Raw genomic sequence first — 27,127 nt, 5'->3', positions numbered from 1 at the left:
GGAAGGCAGAGCAAACAATAGGAAAACCCTGCTCCATGCCTGGGAGCTTACCGACTCTCCCGTCAAGCCACAGGATCTAAGATGACAATGAAGAGGAAAGTTTTCAGAAACCTCACTCCATGCCCCCACCGTCTGGGGTAGCACCCCCACCTCACCCCACATGCCCCAGCCCAGGGAGATCTTGCAGCCTGCTTTGCCACAGCAGACACCAGCATCACCAGCTGCTGCAGGACGGAAAGAAGTCCCCATGCACCCTGGGAAGGCTCCCAAAACCTCTGCTGCACTCACCCACCTCCTGCAGGACGAATCCCAACACTGACCCAAAGGATCTGGGGAAAAGCCTGCTTTTAAAAGTAGTTTATTTGGATTTTCCACATCCTTTCATGAATCGCAAATATATTAACAGAAAAGACTTCTTTTCCTAGGACTGTACAATTTTTGAAATAAAAAAAAAGACAAATTACATTATTACATTGTTTCAATGCAAATAGTACACACCACACCCACACTTTGCATTTTTCTGTAGTTTTGTTGTAAGAAAATGAGTTTCCTAATTCTTTTCAGTGAACACATGTGCTGTAATCTGGCTGCCAGAATACTGTCATGCTTGCCATCCTCCTCTCTGCCCCTCTTCAATGCGAGCGAAATTTAATTAAATACTGATTTTGGGTATCATTTGAGAAGGCAAAGTAGCAGCATGCTCTAGCTCTCACTTGAGATTATTGAGGGAAATCGCTTTAAGGTTATGATATATAAAGCAAGAGACGGTTTTAAGAATTATATCTTCCAGGTAGCATGAACATTCTTTCAATATCCCAACTGGATCAAGAGTTCTTTCCAGGGTGGTGAAAGTTTTAGTATAGTTTTTCTCAATTTTTAAAGAACAAAAGAAAAGGGGAGGAAAAAAAAAAAAAATATCACCCAATATCCCAGATTCCTGGTTCCCATTTAAAAAAAAAAAAAGCAGCATGTTTTGGAAAAATCTTGAATAGCACCTGCTTACTCCTGCTTTTTGCTTATAAAATACATTGGGAACCAAGAGGAAGCAAATTAACACATTAATTGGCCGCCTCCAGACCTTCTGCTGAGGTGTTGCTCAGAACCTCTTCCTGTTGAGGTCCGTCCGTGTCCGCCCCCACCCGGCCCCATCCCCTGCATCCAGAAGGGAAAACCAAGCCACGACAGACACAGGTAACACACGAGCACCCTGCGAGAGATCTGTGGCAGATTCAGATCCTCCCCTGCGTCTTCCTTGGGGAGGACTCACCAGGAAAGGGAATCCCCCAGAACGTGTATTCCCACAAAAACCGACGCAGGATTCAGTATGCTCCAATCAGCTGAAACATGCCATGATTTCCCAGTCAATCCATCAAACTTCCAGACACAGGCTGAACAGAACAAGCACGGCAGATGCACAAAGCTCCTTTAATGGGTTATAATTCCTCAGATTTTAGAAATTTCCTTTCATGCTGTTAGGGAGTTTAAGCCTCTTTTTCAATGCTTATCCTGCTACTTCCAAAAAAAATCATAGAATCATATTTTTGCTCAGAGCTTGCAGATTATTTTTTGAATTATAAAGGTGTTTGCCTAGCTCGTGACCAGAAAGGAGCTGTGACAGATGTGCCAAGTGTAAGACAAGGACAGAACTTAAAACCCTGAAGCACTGAAGTTAACTAAAAGACCCCTAAAAAACCCCAAAACATTAAGACTGATCAAAACAAACATGTTGCTATGAAATTTATATAATACCCAATTTATTATGCATAAATTGTTCTTTAAAACTGCTTATATCATACACTTTCTTTGTCATCACTGCAAGAAGGGCACCAATTGTTGCTGCAGAATGCTATAGAGAAAGATAATTTTGGACTCGTTAATGTGGCGCAGCTTTCTTTTCATAGACGCAGCCTCTGTAGAAGAAGAAAGTGTTCCTAGAGTGAAAATCTTGAAGAACAGCATAAAAAAAAAAAAGACAGACAAGATAATTGCACATTTTTGCATCCTGCTTGGACCACACTTTACAAACAGTTTTAAAAAGAATACTAATCAGACAATTATTCGATGCATTTGACTCTAAGGTTCTGATTGCATTAAGGCTTCCACAGTCTTCCCAGTCTCTCTCCTTAGAAACACACAGTCACTCTGGATTAAGGGTCTGGTGTTTTCACATTACAGTTGTATCTACATTTCTCCCTTAATTTTGCCCTTTATTAACTTTTATTCTTAAAAGGGAAGAACATGTCAAGGGGTGTATGAAAAATGAAGCAAGGCATTGCTGACTTGGTTCTTTGAAGCACAAAGTAAGCACTGAGCTTTCAGAAACTAAGTGAATAAATTAATTGGTTAGAACATGAAAACATTTCACGAAGGCTTGGACTCTGCAATATGATTCTCCTGCTATGTTTCCACTCCTGCAAATTTGCACTCTAAGTAGGGACACCAGGTATTTTACATAGTTTGACACTCTCCCAGTCCTGAGCATGCGCATCGTTTGTTCGCTGGAGACACTGCAGATTTAGGGTCAGTTACATTCCCTGGCATTAAGTTACACTACAATACGCTAAAGTCCTTAACAGCCTGCATTTATCAACACTGTCCTTGATGAACTTGGAAATGAGGTTCAGCGCACTCTGCTCACCAAGAAAGAACCAAACCAAGACACGTTTCTGGAAAAAGAACAAGACACTGCTTCATTAGTACTATCCCCACATCTACTGGCTTTGTTACAGCAAACCACAAGTCTTTCTTCCATGATATTTTTCCAGCAAAGGGGAGTCCAAAAATAGCATTTCCTCCTCAGTCACTTTCATAAATGTGTAAGAGCCAACTAGTCGGATTCAGTAGCAGCTGAATATTGCACTGCCATTAACTCTGTATACAGTTTAAATCTGAGTGGTCTAATCAGGATGTCAGTGGAGAATAATGACAATGCTGGCTCAGTGATGTGAAGACCCAAGATGTGAAGGAAGGGGAGAACACAACAGTACCAGTCACACACTCAAGCTCAGATACTGGCTTTTGGAGGTTAAAATTCATCACTTTCAACTGCGTGGAGCTGTGTGTCATCTGCATCCGTCATGCTGCTCTCCTGGGATTCATCTGTGCCAACTTGAAAGAAAAAGAAATACAAAGGAGTCAAACACTACTGGGTTGCTTCCTGACAGATTCCTCCCAAAGCAATTCTAGCATGTCACAAATACCATAACAATGGGTTTGGGCTTCCCCCTTGAAATGCTTTAAAGCCATACAGCTTTTCCCTTTTTTCCTTGTAATACCCTAACCCCTGCCAGCTTAACAAAGACTAAATAAATGCATTTACAAAGGAATTAACATGAAGTACATATGAACAAAACATGTTGCCTTAGCCATCTTTGGTTAAAAATCTGGAATCCGACACCCAGTTAGCTAGGGATTGGTATTAGCGTTAGGCAGCCTCTACTCGCTCCTTGCTTCCGTAACAAAGGATACTGCATAAGATAGGTGACAAGAGAACTGCTTTTGAGTAAATGCATACAGACATTGCTGATGCTGAAGAATTATTCCGTTGCTTCAGCTCAGCTCCCAGGAGAACTCAATTCGAATAAAGACAACATGCTACACACAGCACACAAGACAATGTGGATGTACCAAGAGCTATTCTTAAATATTTAATTTCTATTCTTGCTAAAATTAGCACAACGGTAACTATCTAACAATTGCTGTTCTTCACACACAGGAGTGCACCTTCAATCTGCTTTCCATAGCACAATCCAGCACACTAATTGTAAATTGCCAAAACCCTAAGTTGTTTCATGTAGAGAAACACAGATGTCTTTTCTTGCTTTAATGCGAACACTTTACAGGTTTCTATACAATGGACAGATTCAGCCCCATGCTAGGCAACTTAATGCACAAAATGACTTACACTAGCCAATACAGTAAGAAGAATTCCACCCCCAGTACCACCTTAGTTTACTTTAGCTTGTCTAATGTATCATAAAAGAAGTACTCATCCGAGACTCTGAAACTCTTCTACAACAGATTTGCACAGCCAGGGAAACAGAATTCCTTACACAGCCTAATGCTGTTTTTGGTTTTGTTTATATTTATTGGACAAATCAAGTCGGTTTTTTTTTTTGGCACTGCTCAGTGCAGTGCTCAGCAGTTCAAGGACTCTGTCTCCATCTTTTGGTCAGAAACACACTCAGCTCCCACGAGCCAGTGCTCTACAACAGCAGGCAGAGAAGAACTCTCGATACTTCAGGAAACACAGCACAGGTCGAGTTTCCAGCATTAAAAAGCACACTGCACACAGGATCAATAAAAATCAACACAATAGACAGTAGGAAAATGTGACAGTTTTTTCAGTTGAAGATTTAGAATTGCAGAACACAATGTAAGTCTATTAATAAAAATCTAATACCTGTTTTATTTTCTTCTTTGGGTGGAAAGAATTACATCACCTGTTAGTACTCACCACTACTTCAGCCTGCATCAAAGAGCTCAGTATTTATGACTATCCTTGCTTCATACAGCTACCCATGCTTCATGGAATTTAAGCTCATAAAAAAAAAAAAAAATCAAGAAAGAAACCCAGGCCGTTCCTTTTTTGTGGATTAGTCCCAAGTAGTATAATGAAAGTGGGTTTTTTTCTCTTTATTCAAATTAAAATACTTCCATAACTTTCATAAAAAGCTACCTTGTATGATTAGCAGACCAAATATCTTTACTCGACATCCATTTTGTTTAACTTTTGACAAAGCCTCTATAGACAATGTCATTTGCCATTCAGCTATCTTGAAATGATTTAATGCTTCTATGAGGGAAGACTTGCAGCTCTGGGAACATCTTGCTCTCCCTAGGATACTGTCCAGGATCCCACCAGGATTTTTATGTACTTACAGTAGTCCTTATCTCTGCCCTACTCCATCTACAAATTCTAAGGAATTGTCACAATACTTTATTTCATGCTCAGTGTAGGAACCGTGAGTGAATTCTTCTGAACAAAGAGCCTCTGGAGTTCTTACTTGCCAAGCAGCGAGGTTGAGCCATATGCTCACTTACTAAACCTGGGATTCTTCCTACCACCTAAGAAGAAATACCACCCTAAAGGGCAAACGGCTGGGAATACAAACCTGATCCATAGGGGTAACATTCACTGATTTGCTCTTCTTGGGTTATTGGTTCTTCATCATCTGGAAGGTAACGTTTATCAATGGCCTCTTTAATCTGGTTATTGGCTCCCTTGGGATCCAAGTCCATTGCCCATGAGAAATTCATTAGGGCCAAATGTGTTTGACCCAGTTTTTTATAAACCTAAAACAAACACAAAATGCTACATTTACATGAAGCTGCTACTTGAATGTTTGGACAGCAAAATACACCAAGCCACAGTTACCTGGTATTTTATGAAAAGCAGAGGGTAGAAATGAAAGACTTATATAATAAGTCTCAAAGGAAACAGTAAATACGTGTAGAAAGAGCAAGTGTTTCTATTTAAGCCTCAAAATAAACTAAACTAGCAGCTGACAGATTAAAAAACATAAGGAGGCGGATCTTCAGATATAAATTGAAACATCAGAGGCTCGAGAATAGTTTTAGAAAGTACAACCCTGCTCACACGTTGATTGTACTCTCTTCCCTGCAGCTCTCACCAGCAAAGGCACGATACATGCACAGATTTTTTGATCTGATTTGGTATGGTCTCTCATATATTCTCAAGTGGCATTTAATTGTCAGGGACAGATGGAGAAAATAACATGACACGAAGTGGCACTTAGCTTGTCCTGCCAAACTGAATTGCCACATTTTCAAGACAACATTGTGTCTTTTACCTTCTTTGCCACTGTAACTTGCACTGAAGTTCTCCTTATCACTAAGGACAAACGAGCAAATAATTTATGCGTTAAGCACTTAAACAGTCAAAGTATTTAAGTTCGTCAAGAAATGCCAACTCTAACACCAATTTAGAGATCCAAACACCAGTCAACAAATTTCAGCACACATCCTTCTGCCCTCTCCAGTTAAAAAAAAAAAAAGAAACATTGCTGATTAAGAGTTATCTAGTACTGTGGTAGAGTGAAGTTTGTTGCTTCCTAGTGAACAGAGACCCCACAGAAGGGGGAAATTGGGGTACTTATTTAAAGCATGTTAGCAGAGAAGATGGTGAGGAAGAGAATTTGTAGTACAAGATTACTTTTCTCTGGCATTAACACCAAGAAGGTTGGAATGTAAACACAGCTGACAATCTAGTTATATCTTTTCCTGTGCAAGGCTACCCGTTAGCCTTATTAAAGGCTTACTCTCAAATCAATAAACCTTCTACAACTCCTCTGGGGAGGCTGTCAGCCAAAGCAAACATTGAGGCTATTGCTGGAGACATAGGAGCACGATACCATTAATCCTTGTTCAGCATTACTGACAAATAACATTCTAATGTGCTGTATCATGTAAATAGGTACACGTGCAAATTGCCAACACTGACCAGCAGATGGACTATCCCTCAAAATTTTAATGATTCCCATTGATCGTATCAAGTCTCGGTAAGAGCTCCATTTTCAGGGAAAGATATACAGCTATGTGCATAACCACTGTATCTTTTCAGTGAAGTATCTGTATCAGGATAAATGTCTCGCTTTTAAAAAATTATTTATCTTTCAAGTTGACAGTGGTAAAAATCAAAGCAGGCAGAGTGACACTGGCTGGGGTTATTTTTTCTTGGTTTGTTCTAAAGAGAGATGAAAGGTGCTCCAGTAATAACTATCTTTTGCATTTAAAAGCTGATATATATAATAAAATTGTGAGCAGTAAGCCTCATTTAAAGCTTTGGGAATTTTTAGAGACTATTGCTTCAAATGGAAGCATTTTAGAACACCGCTCCAGACAGTGACAGGCATCAAATTTTCTTATTAGGCATGCATTTCTGTAGAAGAAGACCACAGGGAAGTTCTACCTACCTTTCCTATTAAAAAGTAAACAAGAGACTCTTTGGGAACAATCTGTTTCAGTTCTTCAAGTTCTTGTAAAGCAGACTGAAAAAAAAGAGGAAAAAAGAGCCTCATAAGTACAAGCTGGCAGTCTGCAGCCTGCAATGACATCACTAACCTGTGATTCAGCACTAACGTGAAACAAAAAACATCCAGACATTTACACACACTATGGTCCATCGAGAACAACAGTTCAATCTCATGATAGGCATCTAAAATTCCTTTTACATTAGTTTCTCATTTAAAGACTGTAGCATATTATAGCCTCATTATTACAGAAACAGAGCAAGTTTACTGGGCTTTGGTCTTTTATGGCACATCTAACAACTGATATAAAATGCCCTCACCTCCCCCAATAAGGCATAAGAATGTAGAAGACAAGAAGCTGACAGCAAGCCCCGATGCTACCAGTGCTGATCCGTGAACATTTAGCTTCCTGTGCATTACAGTCATAGCTATAGCAATTTAAAGACAGTTTACAGTTCTCTCCATGAAACAGTCTTACCTTGTATTTTTCATTTGCAAATAATACAGAAGCTCTATGGAATTTGCATAGCGGGTTCTTGGGTTCAATGTTAATAGCTTTGTTTAAGGTATCTAAAGCCTTTTCAGATTTTTTCAGTGCATGCTGAACCTATTACAGAAAGGGAGAACAGTTTTAAAAGGGCAAATAACAGCTTACCTGCCAGACAAGTACAAACCCAGTTGAATACATTTACTTACAATCTGTCCAATTCTAGACCAAGTCTTAACAAGCTTTCTTACAGGAAGGAAACTTCACTTTGCCTCATGTCCACCTCCAAATGTTCTCACCACATAACGGCTTACAGAAATTATTCAACCTTTGGTCAGGAGTGAACTCAATGCCTCCCTCAGTATGTAAGTGTAGAACTGGACACAGTTTTGCTGCCACAATAGAAGGCAAATGAACACCAGCAGACAACCATCCATCATCACACCTACACAGCCTTAAGTGACCATCATGTGTATTTGAGAACTGCTTCATACGTGAGCATTCACTAGAGCAAGGCTACTGTTTTCTCAGAACTGCAGTAGCAGTTCAGATAACTGACCAACTCTTCACATAGCCCTGTAAGTTCAATTGAACGGACAGTGGCTGAAGTAGCCACCCGCTGCTTGAACTTCATGCCAAGTGGAGGAAGTTGTCACATCTACAAGTGACCAGAATGACAGACAAAAATATTACACTCTGAAAGGTGAGACGGGTGCATTAGTGTTTTACAGAACTGGAAGTGCTGGTCCAAGCGCATGCAATGACAGTTAAAACTCATTGAATTTCTAATGTATTAAGGATTAAAAATATTATAAATGCTCTATTCACATTAATATTTGCACACAGTCTTGATTTTCATATCCACTACTATTTTGGCTGACTTGCAATCATGACATAAGAGTCATAATTTCATTTCTGGTTAAAAGTAGTTTGAAGAAGAGGAGGCACATTAATCTTTTCTGGCATACTAAGCGCGTGGTTATTCATTCATATGGCATTTAAGATACTCCAACAGGTACTCTGAACGCCCCAGAAGTATTCAGAATGACTTTTCTACTGCAAATAAAGTACAGAAGTAGGTTAAAACACAAGGAGAAAGTTAAGCACAATCTACTTACTACGCCAATGTGACACAGTAAGACCGAGCTCTGAGGATTGATATCAAGTGCTTTCTGGAAATGCATTTCTGCTAGACTGAATTTTTCCTGTTTGTAATAAATCATTCCTAATCCATACCTGCAAGCAGAAAAACGATTCTGTTAAGTAAGATTGTACTCTAATCAAATTAGTCTTCGTCAGTGAACATGACCTGGCAGAAGTGGCCTATAGACTCACCAACCCCATAATCCAGGGTGGGAAACAATTTCTTGTGGGGCAAAAAAACCCACAGCGTCTAAAATCATCTTGTTTTTATTGCTCGGTGGGGCAGTTAGAAGAGTTGATATCTGACACACAGGAAGACTGGCTAAACAGCTACAAAGTAAAGACCATAAAAAAGTTTCTCAAGACTAAATGACTTATACCAACATTTCTAACTTTTACTGCTTTCTATCCTTTTTTCCAGAAAAAAACAAAATGTAAGAAACTGATCGCATCCAAAGGTATAAAGGGGCAGATCTTTCATCTCTCCAACCGCAACTGAAGATCAATCAACTAGATGTATGAGGAATGCTGCACAGAAGAACAAAATAGCTGGGATAATACACCCAAAATCATCTGGGGAAACCAAAAAAGCTCCACTTTTTGCCCTCTCTGTGGAAGTAACTGCCTAATAAAGAGATGAGGCCCACATCTTCTGCAGAAGAGTGGTAGGGAAACAATAGCAGTGGCAACACCAAAAGACGTTCCTTCAAAAGGAGTTCTGTATCATACGCAATAGGAGGAGGATGAAGCAAAGCTTACCATGCATTGTAGTGTCTAGGGTTGACTCTGATTGCATTTCTAAAACAAGCTAATGCTTTGTCGAGTTCTTCTGTCAAGACAAATTCATGCCCCAACAGGGTGTAGGCATAAGCATAATTTGGATCTACTTGAATGGCTCTCTGAAAGAACTTGATTGCAATGTCATGCTCTCGTTGCAAGCTGAAACAGTTTCCTGCAGCACACCATGCCTGGGAAAAACAGTATCACAGGATTAGCACTCTTCTTACAGCCCCAAATGACTAAGTTTGAGCTAAATGGATTTTTCCATACCGATTTATGTAATACATAGCTTCCTCGCAGACTAAAAAAATAACAATACTAGTAAAGTGACAGTTCAGTCTCATTACCAAGAAGCAGATAGGCCTCAACACACCCTATAGCTAGACAAGCTGAAATGCAGAAATCTAGAATCTATGGACACACAACAAGTTTGTGCCAATTAAGATACTTTGACTAACGGCTAAAGCTTTTGAAGCTATTTAAAAGGGTAAAAGTAAAACTGATACTTAAGAAAAAAAGGGGGAGATGGTACATTCACTTCAGTCCCTTCCAAATGACAAATCAGGAAATCTGCAGAGCAACAGTTTTAGAAGCAACCTCCTCTTCCTCTCCCGCTCAGCAATCAGCATCGAGACTGTAAAGTACCATTGCCCAGCGTCCCTTGGTTTCCCAAATTTTTTTTTAGCATCACTGCCAAATCACAACTGTCCTCCAGTTCTTGTATTAGAATCTGCCTTTTCTTCCCTCCAGACTCTTATTACAGCTACTAACCACTTAACTGGTTTTGATTTTTCCACTATCACACAAGCCAAAAAGATAATGTGAACAGGACGCTCTCTTCCAAGAAAAAACCAAATCCCCATACATTCTACAGTTTTTCCAACTGTTAAGAGCACATTAAAAAATGCATACATTATTACTGTTACTGTGGCACCCATTAAAAAACACCTGGCTTTTTTGCGTATCATTACTTTATGTTACCAAGCACTCTGCAGTTAATGGACTTTGGTATAAACACGCACAACTTTATGTCTGAAAATAAATCCCAGAGCAAATAGGTTTTCGATGCCAGTGAATTAACTACAGCAATTATAAATTGGTACAAGGGAAAGATATCCCTTATCTTTGCATATAAGCAGCGGTAGGGGTGACTGACTAACCCGTGATCTTCCTGAGTGAACAGTGCCAATACAAATTTAAATAACCATTAACAGATAAAAGGTTTTAATGTGTTTCATGTAAACTCATACTCCATTTCTAAGAAGCCTTTTCAAACATCATAAGTTCAACAGACAATCCTGCCACCTCCCTCTCCAGTTTTGCCGTGCAGTTCTCAGAGGAGAATACACTTGAACAAGATTAGAGCTCAGAGCTTTGTTATGAATCATTGATTTTGCCACACAGAGTTACCCTCTTCCCATTTAAGACCACAGCATTTCATACCTCTGGTGAGTTTTTATCCATGTCCGTCAAATCCTTTGAAAGAACTGAAAGAGCAACATCTTTCTGCAGATGCCACAGTGTAGTTGAATAGATTTCCATGCCTTCTACTCTGTAGTTTTCAATCCTTCTTACTTCTGAAAATATTCTCTCAGCCTAAGAACAGAAATTAAACTTAAAACAAAATTCCACTCACCAAAGCAGAGCACACACATCAAGGTTAGAAGCCTCCCATCTCCAGACTGTGCATCCTGTTTGCTTTGAAAGCATACTGCACAGGGCTGTAAGTTCTGGAACTTCCTCTTAAAGTGGGGATGAGGAAGATATTTATTTCATAAACTTAAGTTCCAGGTTACAACACTCAGAGCAGCAACCAGGGAAGAAGCCTAGCTTTAGAAAACCATCCCGGTCTGTAGCCTCAGTTTTCAAAAGAAACTATTGAGAAGCACAATGTGCTCCACCTCTGTGTACAGTTCAAAAATCGCTTCTGAAATCCACTCTATTAGTCTCCTGCACACCATCTGTCAAAAAGCACTTTAAAAACTTCTGAGGAAATGGGCACATTGGCTATCAGGATAGCAGTGACGAGGAGAGTTAAACTGCAGGACTGCCTTCAACTGCTCACTTGGGTTTCTGGAGTGGTTTGACATCACCCCAGCTGTGCCAATACCGTCACTTCTGCGGCTGCAAAGGAAACTAGCTCATTGATATGACCTGCACTGACTAAAAAAGGCCAGAGCGTTTTTTAGATTTAGAACTCTAGTTGTTTCAGTAATCTAATTTGCAACGGTGCAGTACAAACAATTACGTCAGCATAGCAGTGGCTGAAGACAGGGAGAGGCAACGAGGAGACCCCCATGGTTGAGTGCAAGAGGAAGAAAGAGGAGTTGAGTGCACGAGGAAGATTAAATGAAATCTAATCATGACTCAACCTCTTCAGGAAAGCTCAACGATTATTGATGTAGACTCAATATCTACATCCATGCCAGGTGAAAGTTTAATTTTTATACAGATACCTCAGCTGTAAACTACCCACAGCTTTTGCAGGAAGTCTGCAGGTTTTGTGCAAAGCTACACAAAACAAAAGTGAAAAGAGCAAGAATCAACCCGCACAGTTCCTACCTGCATATATTCCGCAAGTTCAAAGTAAGCTCTCCCAATTTGGCACAGCACCCAGCCAGTGTTGTAGTGGTGGGATGGTAAATGGCTTAAAATATTTATCGCTTCTTTGCAGTTGTATGAACACAAGGCTAAATAACCTTTCCCCATGTCACGGAGAAGGCTCATCAAACCTTCTAGGAGAAAAATACAATAAATAAAAGTGGAAGACAGCTGAGACTTATTTACTTGAAACCGCTAATCCCGTAAACTTTGCATTGTGGCAGACACTACTCTTGAATTTGTCTATGAAAATCTTTCAGGACTTCCCAAATACAGGCTTACACACTCTTAACGTAGGCATAGTATCCTAAACGTCAGCCTTCATAACAGAAGTCAGATAGTAATGACTTATGCCAGCGACACAACACCCAGGAACAGAGAAGCTCTGAGGTTCAGGCTAACAGGAGTTCTGCATTTACAGCAGCTATTCAAACATTCTCTTAGGTCTGAACAGTTTCCACATGTCTGGTATCCATGGATACATCTTCTTGCTGCCTGGAAACATCACCGAGCCAAAAGAGAGAAATTCAGCAGCTTATCTAGGGTTTTATGACAATCTGAATAAAGACTTGTTTCTAAACAAGTGGTAAATACAAAGGGACAACAGACTACCTAAACTAAATTTTCAGGGAAGAAGACTGGGTTAGTCATAGCACCTTTGAATTAGTTTTCAAGGATATTGCCTGAAAATATTTTAATCGTTAATGAGGACCAGAGACTGCAAGATATACCTGGTTACAACTAGCCCATTTTTACTATTACTTCACAAGTTCTTTGTAAGTTAATTAGAAGATACAGAATTCAATGTCTTCATAATTACACATAGGTGATAGCTTCAGGCTAACTGAAGCAAGAAGAAAAACAATGGAGGAAACTTTTTTATTATTAACCTTAAAATACAAATATACGAAGTTTTACCCTACTACAGTCCAATAGCATTCAAACAGACCTGCTGCTGCCTTCTGTAGCGTAAAAGCCTGGATCTGTGGCGCAACAGTAGAAATTTTCCCTTCTGAAATGATGGAAGAGTCCAGTTTGGTAATTTCCAAACTGTCGTTCAAGTTTGGTTGAGTTATTCCTCCCTTATTTGTTTTACTTTTTGTTTTTCTGTTTGGAATCTTCGGTGGAAACTTCATTTTTAATTTTTTGCTATTTTCCTGCAAGTAATAAGAGCAAGAGTTATGTACAAAAGAAGTCTTTTAAATTCAGGTAGCTGAACTTGAAAGTGAATTGTGTAAAACTATATTTGTGTCTCTTCGCAGCCTTAACAATGATGTCCTTTAAACTTAAGCATGGACACTCAGTAACTTCACTGAACACGTGTGGTTAATTTTTAAACAGCAAATGTTCACATTGCATCACTACGGTCCACAAGAATTTGCGCTTTGGTGTTTTGCTCCATTGGTTGAAGAGCAGAAAGCGGGCACGAAGATAACTTTGTTTTGGAAAAAAAAAAGTATCTGCTCAAAATGAATTCTTCAATACATATACCCAAAACACACAACCTCTACCAAATGGGCTGACAGGTAGCAGCATCACTACATTTGTCAACCCAGCGTGGTTTTTTTTGTTTACAATACACTTCTTCCTACTACCTTAGTTGAGCACTCTTGAGAGCTTAGAAATAACATATTATGGCATTGTATACAGCCAGGTATTTTCTAAGTTCTGCTCACACAGAACCTATTCTTAAGCTGCTAGAATTGCTATGCATATGAGGAAATTATTAGTCACCACAGTGGCACTGCAGAACCCACAAGTTTGCAACATTCATGAAGTTCGTTACCTTTGTTGTAGAGCTATCACTAGTAAACAGGCGAGAGCTTCTACGCGGCAGGGCATTTGGTGGAGCAGCAATTGTCGGGCTCAATACCTGAGGTGTTGTACTGAAAATAAACAATACATTTAAAAAGAAAAAAAGTTCTTCCCTCCACTCGCAGCAGAAAAAGCTCTACCTTTGTTTTAAACAAAAATGCTCGTGTATCATAGCACAGGTATTTCCACGTCAAGGGACAGAACCCAAATCTAACCATTGCACTTCAAGAACATGAGCAGAATTCCCTTCTGGGTACTTTTTCATTTAACGATGAAATGCTCTAACCACAAAGGAGATTTACAACAGACCAACCACAATGCAAAAACTTACTACTTAAAGACTGGAGTTATTTTACCTAACAAAGAAAAAAATACACTTCTTCCTCATCCAAAGGAGATTTCTGCAGGAAAATCCACACAAGTTGGGCAAATAAAGAACAAATTCCTTCAAGAAAGGAGATACAAGAGGTAATACAAAGATGATTTTTTTTCTTCCTACCTTGTCTGTGGGCCAGAGCTCTGTGTTTGTGCAACAAGAATTGGAGTGACTTCTCGGCTATTTCCACTCTGTGAGAAGACAGATTTTGTTCCAGCTTGGCTTATCCTGCTGACAGTCTGCATAACACAAAGTTTCTACAGGTTTGTTATTATGTCACTAAGAAGTCCAAATCTCTGCTATACCAAGCCAAATGCAATCTGCCTATCAAACACCGAATAAAGGAGGATAAATATAGATTCTTTTATTAAGGGCGAGGCTTCTCCCCCATCCCAAGGGGCAACCATCAAAACTATTTCTCATTCTATCTGTTAAAATGCCAATAACAGAGTATCAGCTTTGTTTGAAAGATACAAAAATCTCCACGTAGTGGCAAGAAACAACGTTAAGGTGTTTGTGCAAGAATAAAATGAAATTAAAAAGAAGTCATATTTAAAAGTTTCTTCTCCACGAAGTTATTAAAAAAAAAAAAATCACAGAAAGAAAAAGATTTTTGAATTGTCTTATTACAATCACATCCAGAAGCCATCCTCCATTAACACCTCACTGATGTGTACACTGAGCCTGCCGCTCCCCCATTTAACATCCTTGTTCATAGCACAAATCAGTATTTCACAAAAAAAAAATCATCACCGCACAAGCCTTTGGAGCAGACACACAAATAAACTGCATCATCAAAAAGGGACCCGAATCATGCAGCAGAGAAAGTTAAGAGACCTACAGTCAAGTTAATATCAAGCAGCAAGTTACCGCATGTCAGTTGAGCAATGCTTTTTGTGCACATGGACCCTTTTGTACCTTTTGTCACACGTTATAAGCACGTAACAGGACTCGGTACCAAAACATTGCCTTATATTTTCTGAGGGCTAAAATATGCACTTTGATGCCTACCCCGGCACAGCTGAGGCATGAGAACTTAAAAGCTGTCAATAACTTGACTGTGAATCTGAGACCTAAGGAACAACTTCAGATAGAAAGTCATTGTTTGACACGCAGACTTCTTATAAAAGAAGTCAAAACAGGTCTTCCTCTCCCTGCCTTTAAAAGAGGTTAAACCCTATCTTCCTGCTCACTCCTGGGATGCTAGCATTCAGTTCTGTGACAACTGTATGGAAGAGATGTTCTTTGCAGCACCAGAAATCAGCAAGTGGGATCAGCAATGGCACAAGCAACACCAGTTTATGCATTACCTGACTTCTAACGTTCTGTCCTTTCCCTTCTCGGTTTCTCTGTTATCAGAGTACAGTTTAGGCAGCCAGCAAGTCTGCTTGCCCACTCAGGTAGGAATTTCTTTGGATCCATCCTAATGTTTCATTCATTTACACAAGCGTTTCCTAGGAAATTCCCTCCGTTACAGCTACACTAAACCTTTTTTAAGTTGGTAATTTGAAGAGCAGAAGTAAAACAGGCCAAGTAATTATTTGCATCGGACAAAGCGTGCATCAGAATTCTAAGCTGTTCATGGGAAGGCAATAAATATTTCTGTTTAGGAAGTAGCACAAATGTATCTGGGCAGAAAGCATATGCATGGATGAGCAGAATTTACACGTTGGTGCTGTTGTGCCATACCTAACAAAGCAACAGCGAAGCGGTAACTATGACCTGATTCCCCAAAGCTTTTCATCTGTCATGTAGTACACACAGGAGATGAAATGCAGGCGAGTAGTACACTGGAGAGCTGCTATTTCCATTTTTCAAACTCATTACAATTTACCTTCCTGCACACGTGCAATCCACCCCAAGCCAGCACTTTCAACTGTATTGTGGAAAACTGGTTGGGCCTGAGTAACTATAGGATGGGAACTGGATCAGCCACAGGAAGTATACTTCTAGCAAACTGCTGTGGCCAGCCCCAACAGTCCAGCTCCAACAGAAAAGAGGCAAAAAAAAAAAAGAGCAGGACTAAGAACAGATAAAAAGTATTGCATAATAAGATGCATCAAGACAGAATACCACAATGGCTTCCACAATGAGATTCTAGGGTTCCCAGTCACAGGCTTTGGATGACCATCCAAAGGAGAACACAAGTTATCAGCCTACAGGCTTTTATTCTTTTAAGTATTGAGCAGTGAGAGAAGACAAGTAGTTTTCAACCGCTCCCACACTTCACTTGCAATGGTACTGCAAGCTGAGCACAAACCAATTTGCCCAAGGAATCAAACTGAAGTTCTACTTTTTGAGGAATTCAACACTACTACTTGCACTGAGTTTTGTACTTTAAAGAGTTGGCCGCCTATAAAACAATAGCATCCCTCACGCAATTTCTAGATTTACTAAAAATACAGTAAAAAAAATCCTTTTTTTTTTTTTTGTTTTTTAGAGAGGAACAAATGGTTCTTCAACTGTCACCGAAAATCCACCTCTCATTTATCACTATGGCAACTGTGGCAGTTTAAGTCTGACAGAGTAAAAAAAGACAATTTTTAGTTTTCCCTACATGTGACTTAACTGAGTGAAACTGCATCCTTCTATCAGTCAGCCAGCCCTCCACTGACCACCCGCAGTATTTTGATTACTCTGGTCTCTAAACTAGACTTCAAGAACTGCTTGCAAGCAAGTCATTCCTGAAAACACATCAATTTAAAAAAAAATGTCAGGTGAGAAATCCCAGTTTGGACTGCCTTCAGACTCCATGTTGCACACTGAAAAGTTATGAACCCTTCGTTGTTTATAGACACCAGCGTTTGTACATTCCTCTGATGGCAGGTGGGCAGAACATACAGCACCTTCTGCAGGTGCAACACAGGAAGCGGCCTGCACAGGTGTGTGCATTTTGGGTGGGGGAAAAAGGGCTCGTTTTAACTAGAAATAAAAGATTATCACTTATCACTGTGGAAGCTGAGAAAAATTTGTTTTGCTAGCCAAAGCAACTGGCACAATAAGCTGAAAATATTTGCAATATATATCTTTTCTTGAGATATAGTATATTCTTTTTCTTGCTGCTTCATTTGCTTCGCTAAAAGAAAAGTGTACTTTCAAAAGAAAAATACACCACTGAGGCTTTAGAAACAGTCGTTTCACAGTAAGAGACTATTCTACAATGAACTCTATTTTAACTAACACTTCAGAAAAATCTGAAATTTATTTTCAGGGAAACGCCTGATCAGCTGCAGTCAAATTAAACTGCTCCCCTCACCCCCAGCCTCAGTAATCTATAAATATATGTGAACCATATTTTATTTTGCTGCATTAATTGTTAGTAAGAGCGGTTTGGTTTTTTTTAAACCCACTTTGTAGATAAACTAGATATAAAATTTAATTCTCATTCATTTAACTCAAACTATTTCCATAACTAAAGGAGGCTGCAATCAGCTGCACAATCAAGATGTTTTTCAAAACAAATTTTATAAACAGTGGATAAGTTGGGTTCTCCTGACTCTCAGACAATTCAGATCAAGCGCAATGATTTTACCTGCATTACAGATTCTTCTTTAAAGTACAGTGCAAAGTCAAATTCATAGAACAACATTCACATTCTAGAATGCAAGATACCTTCTTCGAAGGTGCTCCTGTGGATGGTACATCAATTACGGAAGAAGAGTTTGTGTAGTTTTGTAAATATGATCCATCTCCAGGGCTTGGGGCTTCCAGTGGCAAAATTCCAAAGCTGAGAACAAAATGAAGAGGAAAAGTCAAAGCCTGAACATCAGACCATGACAGCTGGCCTGATTCTGTAGTAAAAATGGAGATCCAGATGAACAACTTTATTTCAGAACTACTTTAGGGATTTATATTAACCCTTTAATATCTTACTATCCTCATCTATAAAATACACTTTAATAGAAAATCTTTTCATCCCTGAAATTGAAAAATACATAACTTCCTTCCCCTGCCTGCATAATAACAAATAGACACAGATCATGCAAATACTAATGGCTTGGAACACAATGTTGTTTAAATAAGAGGGCATCTAGGACAGCATATGTTTACACGCTCCTTAGAAGAGAGCTGTTCTTCAAGGAATGCTCTTAACAGTTTCTTTCAGAGCAGAACCATTCCTTTAAAGACTTTTCAGTGGGAACATTGCAATACACAATACATTGAATCAAGAGTTACTCTCTTCTAATAAAAAATACCAACTGCTTGTTTAAAAAAAACAGGAGAGATGAACACTATGACCAAGAGCAGTAACTGAAGTTTAGTTTTTTGTTCTGCAGCATTGTCTGAAATACACTATCAACACACCTGTTCCAGTACCCTAATTCAAATCGCAACCGTCAACAGCACAGCTACAGACAAGAAACTGTCTTTATTTAAGGACTGACCTTGGAGTTAGCGGGCTCAAAGCCGCAGGTCCCCCCAGTAAACTCCGTCCAGTTTTTGGTTTATTTTGAGCCTGTTTAGACAATATGGCAGTCCCTGACCCAAGAGGGACAGCATCTGGTGAAATTACAGCTGAGTCAATGTAAGACACGGAAGAATCTGTGTTCAAGGAGGAATACTTTGAATTGGAGGATTCTAGGTTGATTCTGTTCAACTCCTGAAAAATGGAAGGCAGCTGTTAGACACCCATGCAGTGCAGTCACTCATCAGCATTTTCCAGCTGAGCCATAAAGATGACTCTAATTACAACAATTTTAGCAAAACTCACAATTGTGTCTTGCGGTGTTTCCATAAGGACAGTCTCAGGCTGCCTATGGGATATGTTGTGATTCGATACCAATGTTGTGCAAGTGTTCGGCAGACAGCTGCTGAAGTTCTGTAAAGACGTTAATTTAAATGTTTGGTCAGGATCTGGTTTTTCACCTGAAGAATTGGAAAGAGATTTACATAGTTATTCCTGGGTCTATACACTGGAATATTCAGGCTGAAACAAGGAGGACAGGGGACAAAGTATTTTAGAAAGGATGTGTTCTTATTTCATTGTTTTAAAACCCCTCATGCTAAATCAAAAGCGTTCTTCCACTACAAAACTCTGGACAATCAGCTTTATTAAAAAATAGACTTGCTTTTTTAAGTTATTCTCAGGAGCATAGTTTAACTGTAGGCTGAAAAATATACAGTATTGTTAAATCCAAACGTGTATAAGAAGTGAAAGCGGAAGAAAACAAGACAAAAGCTCTAAACACTGGCAAAGTATTTAAAATGCATTATCGCTCACAAAATCATTCTCAAAGAATTCTGCTGGCATTGTCCTCAAGTTCTGGACAAGGAGTAAAATAAACCTTGCCACGTGACAACGGCAAATCAGAAAGCTTCACATAACCAGAAACATAGAAAAACACCTTCCTTAGTAAAACAATTCTGCAGACTTACCTATTTCACATAGAGATTCAAAGGGAGACCAGAGGAAAGGATTTAAACTAAGGCTCTTTTGGTAACATTCTGATCCTTTTGCAAGCCGGTCTGTTTTGCTGCAAAAAGAATGTAACAGTTCATAGGGAAACTTAAGAATGGCACTTTTGTTCAAGATAACTTTCCAGAAGAGGAGTTGAAAAACAAAAACACGTCGAGAGCTACAGCAACATTCCTCATTTTCCAAGCTACAGAATAGTACGGAGTTTTTCTGAAGTTATTTGACATATCTAGATACAGTCCCCCAAAAAAGTTACTTAAGCGCTAGAATAGCTTTTTCGTAAACAGTAACTTGATTGCCAGCCTTCCAGACGTTTAAAATATCTGAGGATAATATTTCTGCATATAATTTAGGAGGTCCATCAAGCACCTGGTTGCAATGATAAGCTTCTTCTGAAAAGTTTTTCTGAGAACAGGCATACTGGGGAAGAATCTAAGAACCCCACTATTCCCATTCTATTTATTTATATTTATTGAAGCCTTTCTTGTATATAAGCAAAGGCAAAATATGTAAACTTGTAAAGTTACTCTGACTGGCAGTCCTCAAAACTTTAATTTGAAGGTAACATCTATATTTCTATAAAACAGGTACAGAAAAATCAAAATGGCAACGCTGAGAAACAGGCCTGGAGAGTTTCTCTTAGGAAGGAGTACAGAACAAATCCAACGGTACAGAAAAAAAACATCCAGACATTTCGATTGCATGCTTAACTTGGAAAAGAGGCTTGTGTTTTCAGTCAGTCAGAAGCTCGAGGTGAAAGAAATAATTTTTGCATTCCCAAGTTAGATGGCTTCCACAATTATCTACCTGCACCTACCATACATACTTGGAAATCATGCAGGCCATGTAACACAGAGACAAGCACACCCTGTGGTGACTACAAGTGTATTTGACAAAATTTGGCTCAGTCAAGTAAAAAACCTCAAGTTTTATTAGGCATAATAAAAAAGTAACATTACCAGTAGACGTGTCCCAGTAAGGAGAGCGTAAAGCATGCAGAGTCACCAAACTCCATAACAATGTCATCATGGCTTTTCTGTTTATTCAACACTCCACCAGATAAGATCTGCTCTCCTTCTGCAAGCCTTTTTAAAAAAAAAGAGGTTTAAAGGGGTTACAAGGCTCAGAGTATTGGTAGTCCAGTCCTGCTGCTAACAGAACCAGAAATCCACTGTCAGTGCCCAAAAATTTGAAACTACATACAAACTAGTTCCTGCAGATGAATTTCGAATAAATGATGGATTCCTCTAGCAACACTGAGGTACGCAGCACCCTGAAGCCAAACTTTTCTACTACAAGGAAGAAAAAGAAAACAAATCCCAAATCCCACACCACTCCAAGACTACAGACACTAAATACAACGTGACTTTTCCAGAAGTGCTTAATCTTAGGTAGAATATGAAATGGAGGACCAGAAAGTCTTCTAGACACTTGGTTTTTGAAGGCACTTTACCTAATAACTAGTTAAGATGGTGCTTAGCTTGGCTTTGTTTCTCCATCAAGAAATACAATCTGTAAGGCTCTGTGCATTCAGTTATGATTCAATATTGGAATATGGCACAGACTTGGGATTTGAATGCCTTGCTTTCTCACAAGAGAGGCTCAAAAGGAGAGCAAAGGCTTGGTTTGCATCTACTACACCTGCAGCGAGCACTATCACTCACGGAATGGGCCATTCACTATTAGGCCTCGATACAGCTTCTGGGGATGGGAGGCGTTCTTCCGGCATTTGAGACTAACACTGGCATAAACAAACCATCTCTTCTTGCTTCCACTTGAAATTACAGTTGTAGGTAGCTGCTTCTGATGGCAGATGTGCTTTCCAAACCCCTTTCCATCATCTTCCAGCGGTCCTGGCTGACTGGGGAAGTTCCACTGGACTGGAAGCTGGCTGATGTTGTGCCCATCTACAAGAAGGGTTGCAGGGAGGATCCAGGGAACTACAGGCCTGTCAGTCTGACCTCAGTGCCGAGGAAAGTCATGGAACAGGTGATCTTGAGTGCTATCATGAAGCACATGCAAGAGAACTGGGTGATCAGGCCCAGTCAACACGGGCACACGAAAGGCAGGCCTTGCCAAACTAACGTGATTGCCTTCTATGACAAAGCGACTCGACTACCGGATGAGGGAAAGGCTGTGGATGTAGTCTTCTCGGACTTCAGTAAAGCCTTTGACACAGTTACTCACAGCATTCTGCTTCAGAAACTGTCAGCCTCTGGCCTGGACAGGCGCACATTCTCCTGGGTTAAAAACTGATTGGATGGCCAGGCCCAGGGATTGGTGGTCAATGGAGTTAACTCCAGCTTGAGGCCAATTACAAGTGGGGTCCCCCAGGGCTCGGTACTGGGTCCAGCTCTATTCAATGTCTTTATCAACGACCTGGATGAAGGCATCGAGTGTACCCTTAGCAAGTTTGCAGATGACACTAAGCTGGGTGGAAGCATAGATACGATGGAAGGTAGGGAGGCTCTGCAAAGGGATCTGAACAGACTGGACCGATGGGCTGAGACCAATGGCATGAGGTCTAACAAGGCCAAATGCCAGGTCTTGCACTTAGGGCACAACAACCCTATGCAGTGCTACAGACTAGGAGAAGTCTGGCTAGAAAGCTGCCTAGAGAAGAACCTGAGGGTGTTGGTTGAAAGCCGACCGAACATGAGCCAGCAGTGTGCCCAGGTGGCCAAGAAGGCCAACGGCATCTTGGCTTGGATCAGAAACAGCATGACCAGCCAGTCCAGGGAGGCTATTCTCCCTCTGTACTCGGCACTGGTGAGAACGCACCTCGAATCCTGTGTTCAGTTCTGGGCCCCTCACCACAAGAAGGATGTTGAGGCTCCGGAGTGGGTCCAGAGAAGAGCAACAAAGCTGGTGAGGGGGCTGGAGAACAAGTCTTATGAGGAATGGCTGAGAGAGCTGGGGTTGTTTAGTCTGGAGAAGAGGAGGCTGAGGGGAGACCTTATAGCTCTCTACAACTACCTGAAAGGAGGTTGTAGAGAAGAGGGAGCTGGCCTCTTCTCCCAAGTGACAGAGGACAGGACAAGGGGGAATGGCCTCAAGCTCCACCAGGGGAGGGTCAGGCTGGACATCAGGAAAAAATTTTTCACGGAAAGGGTCATTGGGCACTGGAACAGGCTGCCCAGGGAGGTGGTCGAGTCACCTTCCCTGGAGGTGTTTAAAGGACGGGTGGATGAAGTGCTGAGGGGCATGGTTTAGGGATTATTGTTAGGAATGGTGGGACTCGATGATCCAGTGGGTCCTTTCCAACCCAGTGATTCTGTGATTCTATCAGCACAGACCACTCCCACAAGAAAATGAGGTACATCTGTATAAACAAGCTCACATAAGTAACAGCAGCAGCAACAGTTAAATTTAACAAATTCTAAAGATTATGTTTAAGAAATCCCACCTATCAAACTGAAATTAGTTCAGAAACTGACGTATTATATGCACACACCAGACACTGTAAAAGCAAGGGAGGGAACAATCAGCTTCAAATTTATTCCAGTGGGCCCTTTCCGAGTAGGCCATTAACATGACTTCCCTTTGAAGAGAAGATGCAAAGAAACTTGTATCCTAATAGCTCCAAAAGCATTAAAAGTGTCAAAAGAAACACAAGTCAAGACATTCCCACTCTCTAAACACGTCAAAGGACTTGTCTACTAAACAGAGTAAAGACATTAGAGCATCGCCTGCTGCCTCTGGAGAGGCCTGCATTTTGGTTACATTGTGAGCAGTATCACAAATCCTGCAAAATAATCACACCGTACTACGTAAAACTCCAAAACATCACATCGCCTGTTTCTGAGGAAACTGAACTTTTTTTTCTGTCATTGGAAGAGGGCCACTGAAAAAAAACAACCAAACAAAAAAAAGCCACAACACGTAACCACACGTTTTGTAGAGAGACATTTTTGGTTCTGTTAGCCAGACATCAATTCCTACATTTAAGAAGAAAGGCTTATATAGAAGTGAAATGCCCTCACCACAATCTCTCAGGGTGTTAGGGCCTGCAGCTTGAGGAATTTAATTATATATTATCGTAACTTTATATATAATATATACATAAAATATTTTATATAATTTCATTATATACTCTCGCTATTAGACTCCAGAAAACCAGCAGGATACCTTGACACTACTATGTCCCCGTCAAGGTTAATTTTGATGTTGAATACAGCATTCTTGGACGTGGATTCAAGGTGGGTCTGCGGTGGGTTTTGAAAAACAGATTTCCATCTGCCATCTTCTCTCTCAGTCAACCACTAGCAGTAATCAGATAAGACGAGGAAGCTCACTGTTTGAGGGAAGCGGCCTAGCCATTAAATTCATATTGGAAGCACTTAATGAAAATAAGCAAAGTATCAGAGAACCAAAACAAACACTTCCAGAACAGTTTCTTTGAGACATATCAGCAATCCTTTTCTCCCCTACAAAGCTTTGACAACTCCTTTGTCAGTTATTCAATACCTTTTAGAGGTTTCTGCAATATTGGCTAATGCTTCTTAGGTCCATATCCGAAAGCAAAATGAACTGAACTTATATAATTCTTAGAGCCAAAGGATCAATGAATTACTAGTTTATGCAATAAGACAGCTTTCAAAGAAATCCAACAAAAAACATCACATTTGTAGCATTGGACAGAACATAAAGGATTTACTTACTTGCTGAGGTCAACACAACATTTTGCAAGCAGGTATTTACACTGAGGGGTGGTACAGCTGTGTCCCTTTAGAAGCCTGTATGCTTTATAGGCCTTTCCTGAGCGGTAGTAACATGTTGCCAGTAAGAACAGTGCTTCTTCTGAATGTACTAAAAAAATAAAGATATTAAAAAAAAAAAAGTCAGTTGGTTTGTTTACCATTTTGATACAAGGAATTAATGGACAGGGAGTAAAAGCCAACTAGGAACAAGACACAAGAAAAGCAGTATTGGTATTACAGAAATCCATTACCGAATTAAGTGCATTTTATCTGCCACAAAATTCCATATGCCATTTTCTTGTAGAACCTAGACTCAACTCTTACACAGCTACTGTCAAAAGAGTACTTTGATCCTTCCCATCTACCCAACATAAGTAAGGCTATTAGACAGCTTATTGTTAAAAGGTCAAGCAAAGCAAGCCATCCCTGTTAGCGCAGGGCTACCTTAATATCTCATAGGCCACACCAATGTTTGGCCCAGAGGCATTATCATCCCTGCTAGTAACACTTTGCTAGCTTAAGCAGTGCATAAACATTGGCGGGACAAGCTTTTAGGAAGTACAACAACTTTTTCTGAAAGAATAATTATTTCAGCCTAAACAGCCCAATTAACAGTTTTTAATCCTAATTTCAAGTAGTCTTTTCCTGTTCGCAATTTCACTTCTTTTAATTTTCTAAAGCACTTGATGCTGTATCTTCACATGCCTTAGTGGAGCAGATTTTTCTGATTTTAATGACTATTAAAGTTTAGTCACTTTACCCCAACATTAAGTCTTGTCCTTTCTACTGCCTACACTCATTTCATTTGGAAATTGCAGCTTAACGTGACCATTCAGATGCTTTATATATTTACACTGTGAAACAGCAACAGGACAAGCTCTTCTACAGACCTTCTTCCCAAGCCAAGTCCTCACAAGTTTCTAACTCTGAACTGAATTAGTCAAGCTTCAGGAAAAAAAAACATCACTATCTAAAGAGAAAAACAAGAATAATCCAGATAGAAACATTTCTCTATGGCAGAAACAGGAAGCATTTAGATATGATGTCTGCTTCATCACTTCTTCCATGGCTGAGATGAATTATGTACCACAAATGAGAATGTTCTGTTCAAAGAGCTTGACTTGACCCACAGATTTAAGGCTGAGATCAGGCTTGGCCAATTTCAATTGTGATTACAGCATAAAGGGACAGACTAACCTCTGAAGTAACTTTTAAAAACCTTGCTGTAAGATTATCAACTGAACCTTTAAATGCCAGGGGAAAACACTCTTGTGAGGCAATGGCAAGTGCTACCATGCTGTGGTATTAATTCGAAGATTAAGCTACGATGGCATGAAATATTTGTATGACTTAATTTTGCTGTGTTTTAGGCAAAAAGAGGGACATACCCAGATATGCTCACAAATTACATACAGAAAATGGCATCTTACCCTGTCTTTATATTTCCCCAAGCATTATACTCAAATCACCCTTACGCAACGATGTATTTTTAAACCAAAGAAAGGCTGCCTATAAAAGGCAGGCAATTTAAGTCTCCGAACAACTAAGGAACCCACATTAATTTATACTTTTTCAGAACACACTACTATGCAAATGGAAATCAGGCATTAAAGAAACAATTCTGATGTCTGTTCAGCTACCTACATGGAACTCTTCAGAAAAATCAGTATGAGCATTGTACAAAAGAACCCTTTGGGTATCCTCAAATCCTTCACTGCACTGAAAACTGATTATTTTAGATTTGTGCCATCACCCAGAGAGTGACAACGGAAATACACGTTGTAATTCACATTATAAACCAAAGCTACTTATATAAGCTTATATGTTAGCATAAAAGTTGCATTGGTTTTTTTTCACATCAGCAATTAGGGGACTACACCTTTCAAAACAGGAGAAGGAAAGCTGAACACCAGTATTGAGGAAAGAGAAGTAGAGAAGAACAAAAACCTTATCTGAGGTTGTGGAGGAAAGATTAAGGAAGAACGACGGACTAGAACAGGAGAAGAAAGTGGCCTTTGAAGGACTCCAGAAAAGTACAGACAAGGGTTACTGTTGCCTGCTCAGTATCAGAGCCAGCCTAGACCTGAACAGCGTTACAAGGAAGTGACAATTTAACAAGAATTCAACAGAAGATATCTATTCAACCTGTTCCAATCCCAACTGTCTCGGCTTCACTACATTCTTCTCTCACCATCACAAGATTATCTTTTTCAGTTAACACACCAATCAACATATCTGAACAGCATTAAGAGCAAAGACAGCTCTCACTACCAAGACAACTTGAAGAACTTGTGTACTGCATCTATCCCCAAGTGGCCCTCGCAAGACACACAATGCTTAAGCTTATTTAAAAAAAAAATCTCATATGATACCACACAGCAGATCACCGTAAGCATTGTAAACACACCACACACACACACCCCCTCCAAGTGTAACTTTTTGCTAAGGAGGTTTTAACCCCTGTAAACCAACATTTTTTGCAGTTGCATAATTTGATATTCCAACCTAATTGAGAGGTATTCTTCCACTTTCCCCAAGCAGAAAGTTAAACTTCATTCCCACAACAACAGGGAATAAAAACAAAGCAGGGCCAGAGGCTCAAAATTGCAAAATCAAAACTGAAAAAAGCACAAATTTATATTTGCCAAGTAACATACCTTCTGCATATAATCGTTCTGCAAGGAACACTGCATCCCGGTAAGCATAGTGGTTAAGTGCCTGCCATATAGCAAGCCTGCAAGACAAGAAAGTAATCTAAACTTAGAGAAAAAGCTTTTAAAAATGCAAAACTCGCTAGCTCTTTACTGTCAAAAGGCA

At 39.9% G+C, this 27,127-nt stretch overlaps 1 protein-coding gene across 2 annotated transcripts; it reads right to left on the bottom strand.

Annotated features, from left to right (window-relative positions):
- Positions 1 to 354: 354 nt before the first annotated feature.
- Positions 355 to 27,127, bottom strand: CDC27 (cell division cycle 27). Of its 2 annotated transcripts, none has more exons than XM_054088444.1 (18): positions 26,968 to 27,127; positions 24,272 to 24,419; positions 20,570 to 20,695; positions 19,571 to 19,668; positions 18,906 to 19,060; positions 18,580 to 18,794; positions 17,807 to 17,921; positions 14,318 to 14,451; positions 13,790 to 13,889; positions 12,953 to 13,160; positions 11,965 to 12,134; positions 10,846 to 10,998; positions 9,382 to 9,590; positions 8,598 to 8,715; positions 7,471 to 7,599; positions 6,936 to 7,010; positions 5,115 to 5,295; positions 355 to 3,108 (listed from the first exon to the last, which is right to left on the bottom strand). In XM_054088444.1, exons 3-18 carry the CDS (start codon positions 20,623 to 20,625, stop codon positions 3,026 to 3,028), a joined length of 2,199 nt encoding a protein of 732 aa, XP_053944419.1. In that variant the 5' UTR covers positions 20,626 to 20,695; positions 24,272 to 24,419; positions 26,968 to 27,127; the 3' UTR covers positions 355 to 3,025. The 2 variants fall into 2 exon arrangements, with proteins under 2 accessions (XP_053944419.1, XP_053944420.1); XM_054088445.1 differs by having other exon boundaries at positions 11,965 to 12,137; positions 14,318 to 14,433.

Source organism: Cuculus canorus, chromosome 25 (assembly GCF_017976375.1).
Source record: "Cuculus canorus isolate bCucCan1 chromosome 25, bCucCan1.pri, whole genome shotgun sequence".
Lineage (NCBI taxonomy): Eukaryota > Metazoa > Chordata > Aves > Cuculiformes > Cuculidae > Cuculus > Cuculus canorus.
The sequence above is the reverse complement of the archived record's forward strand: the minus strand, read 5'-3'. Positions and strand labels throughout refer to the sequence as shown.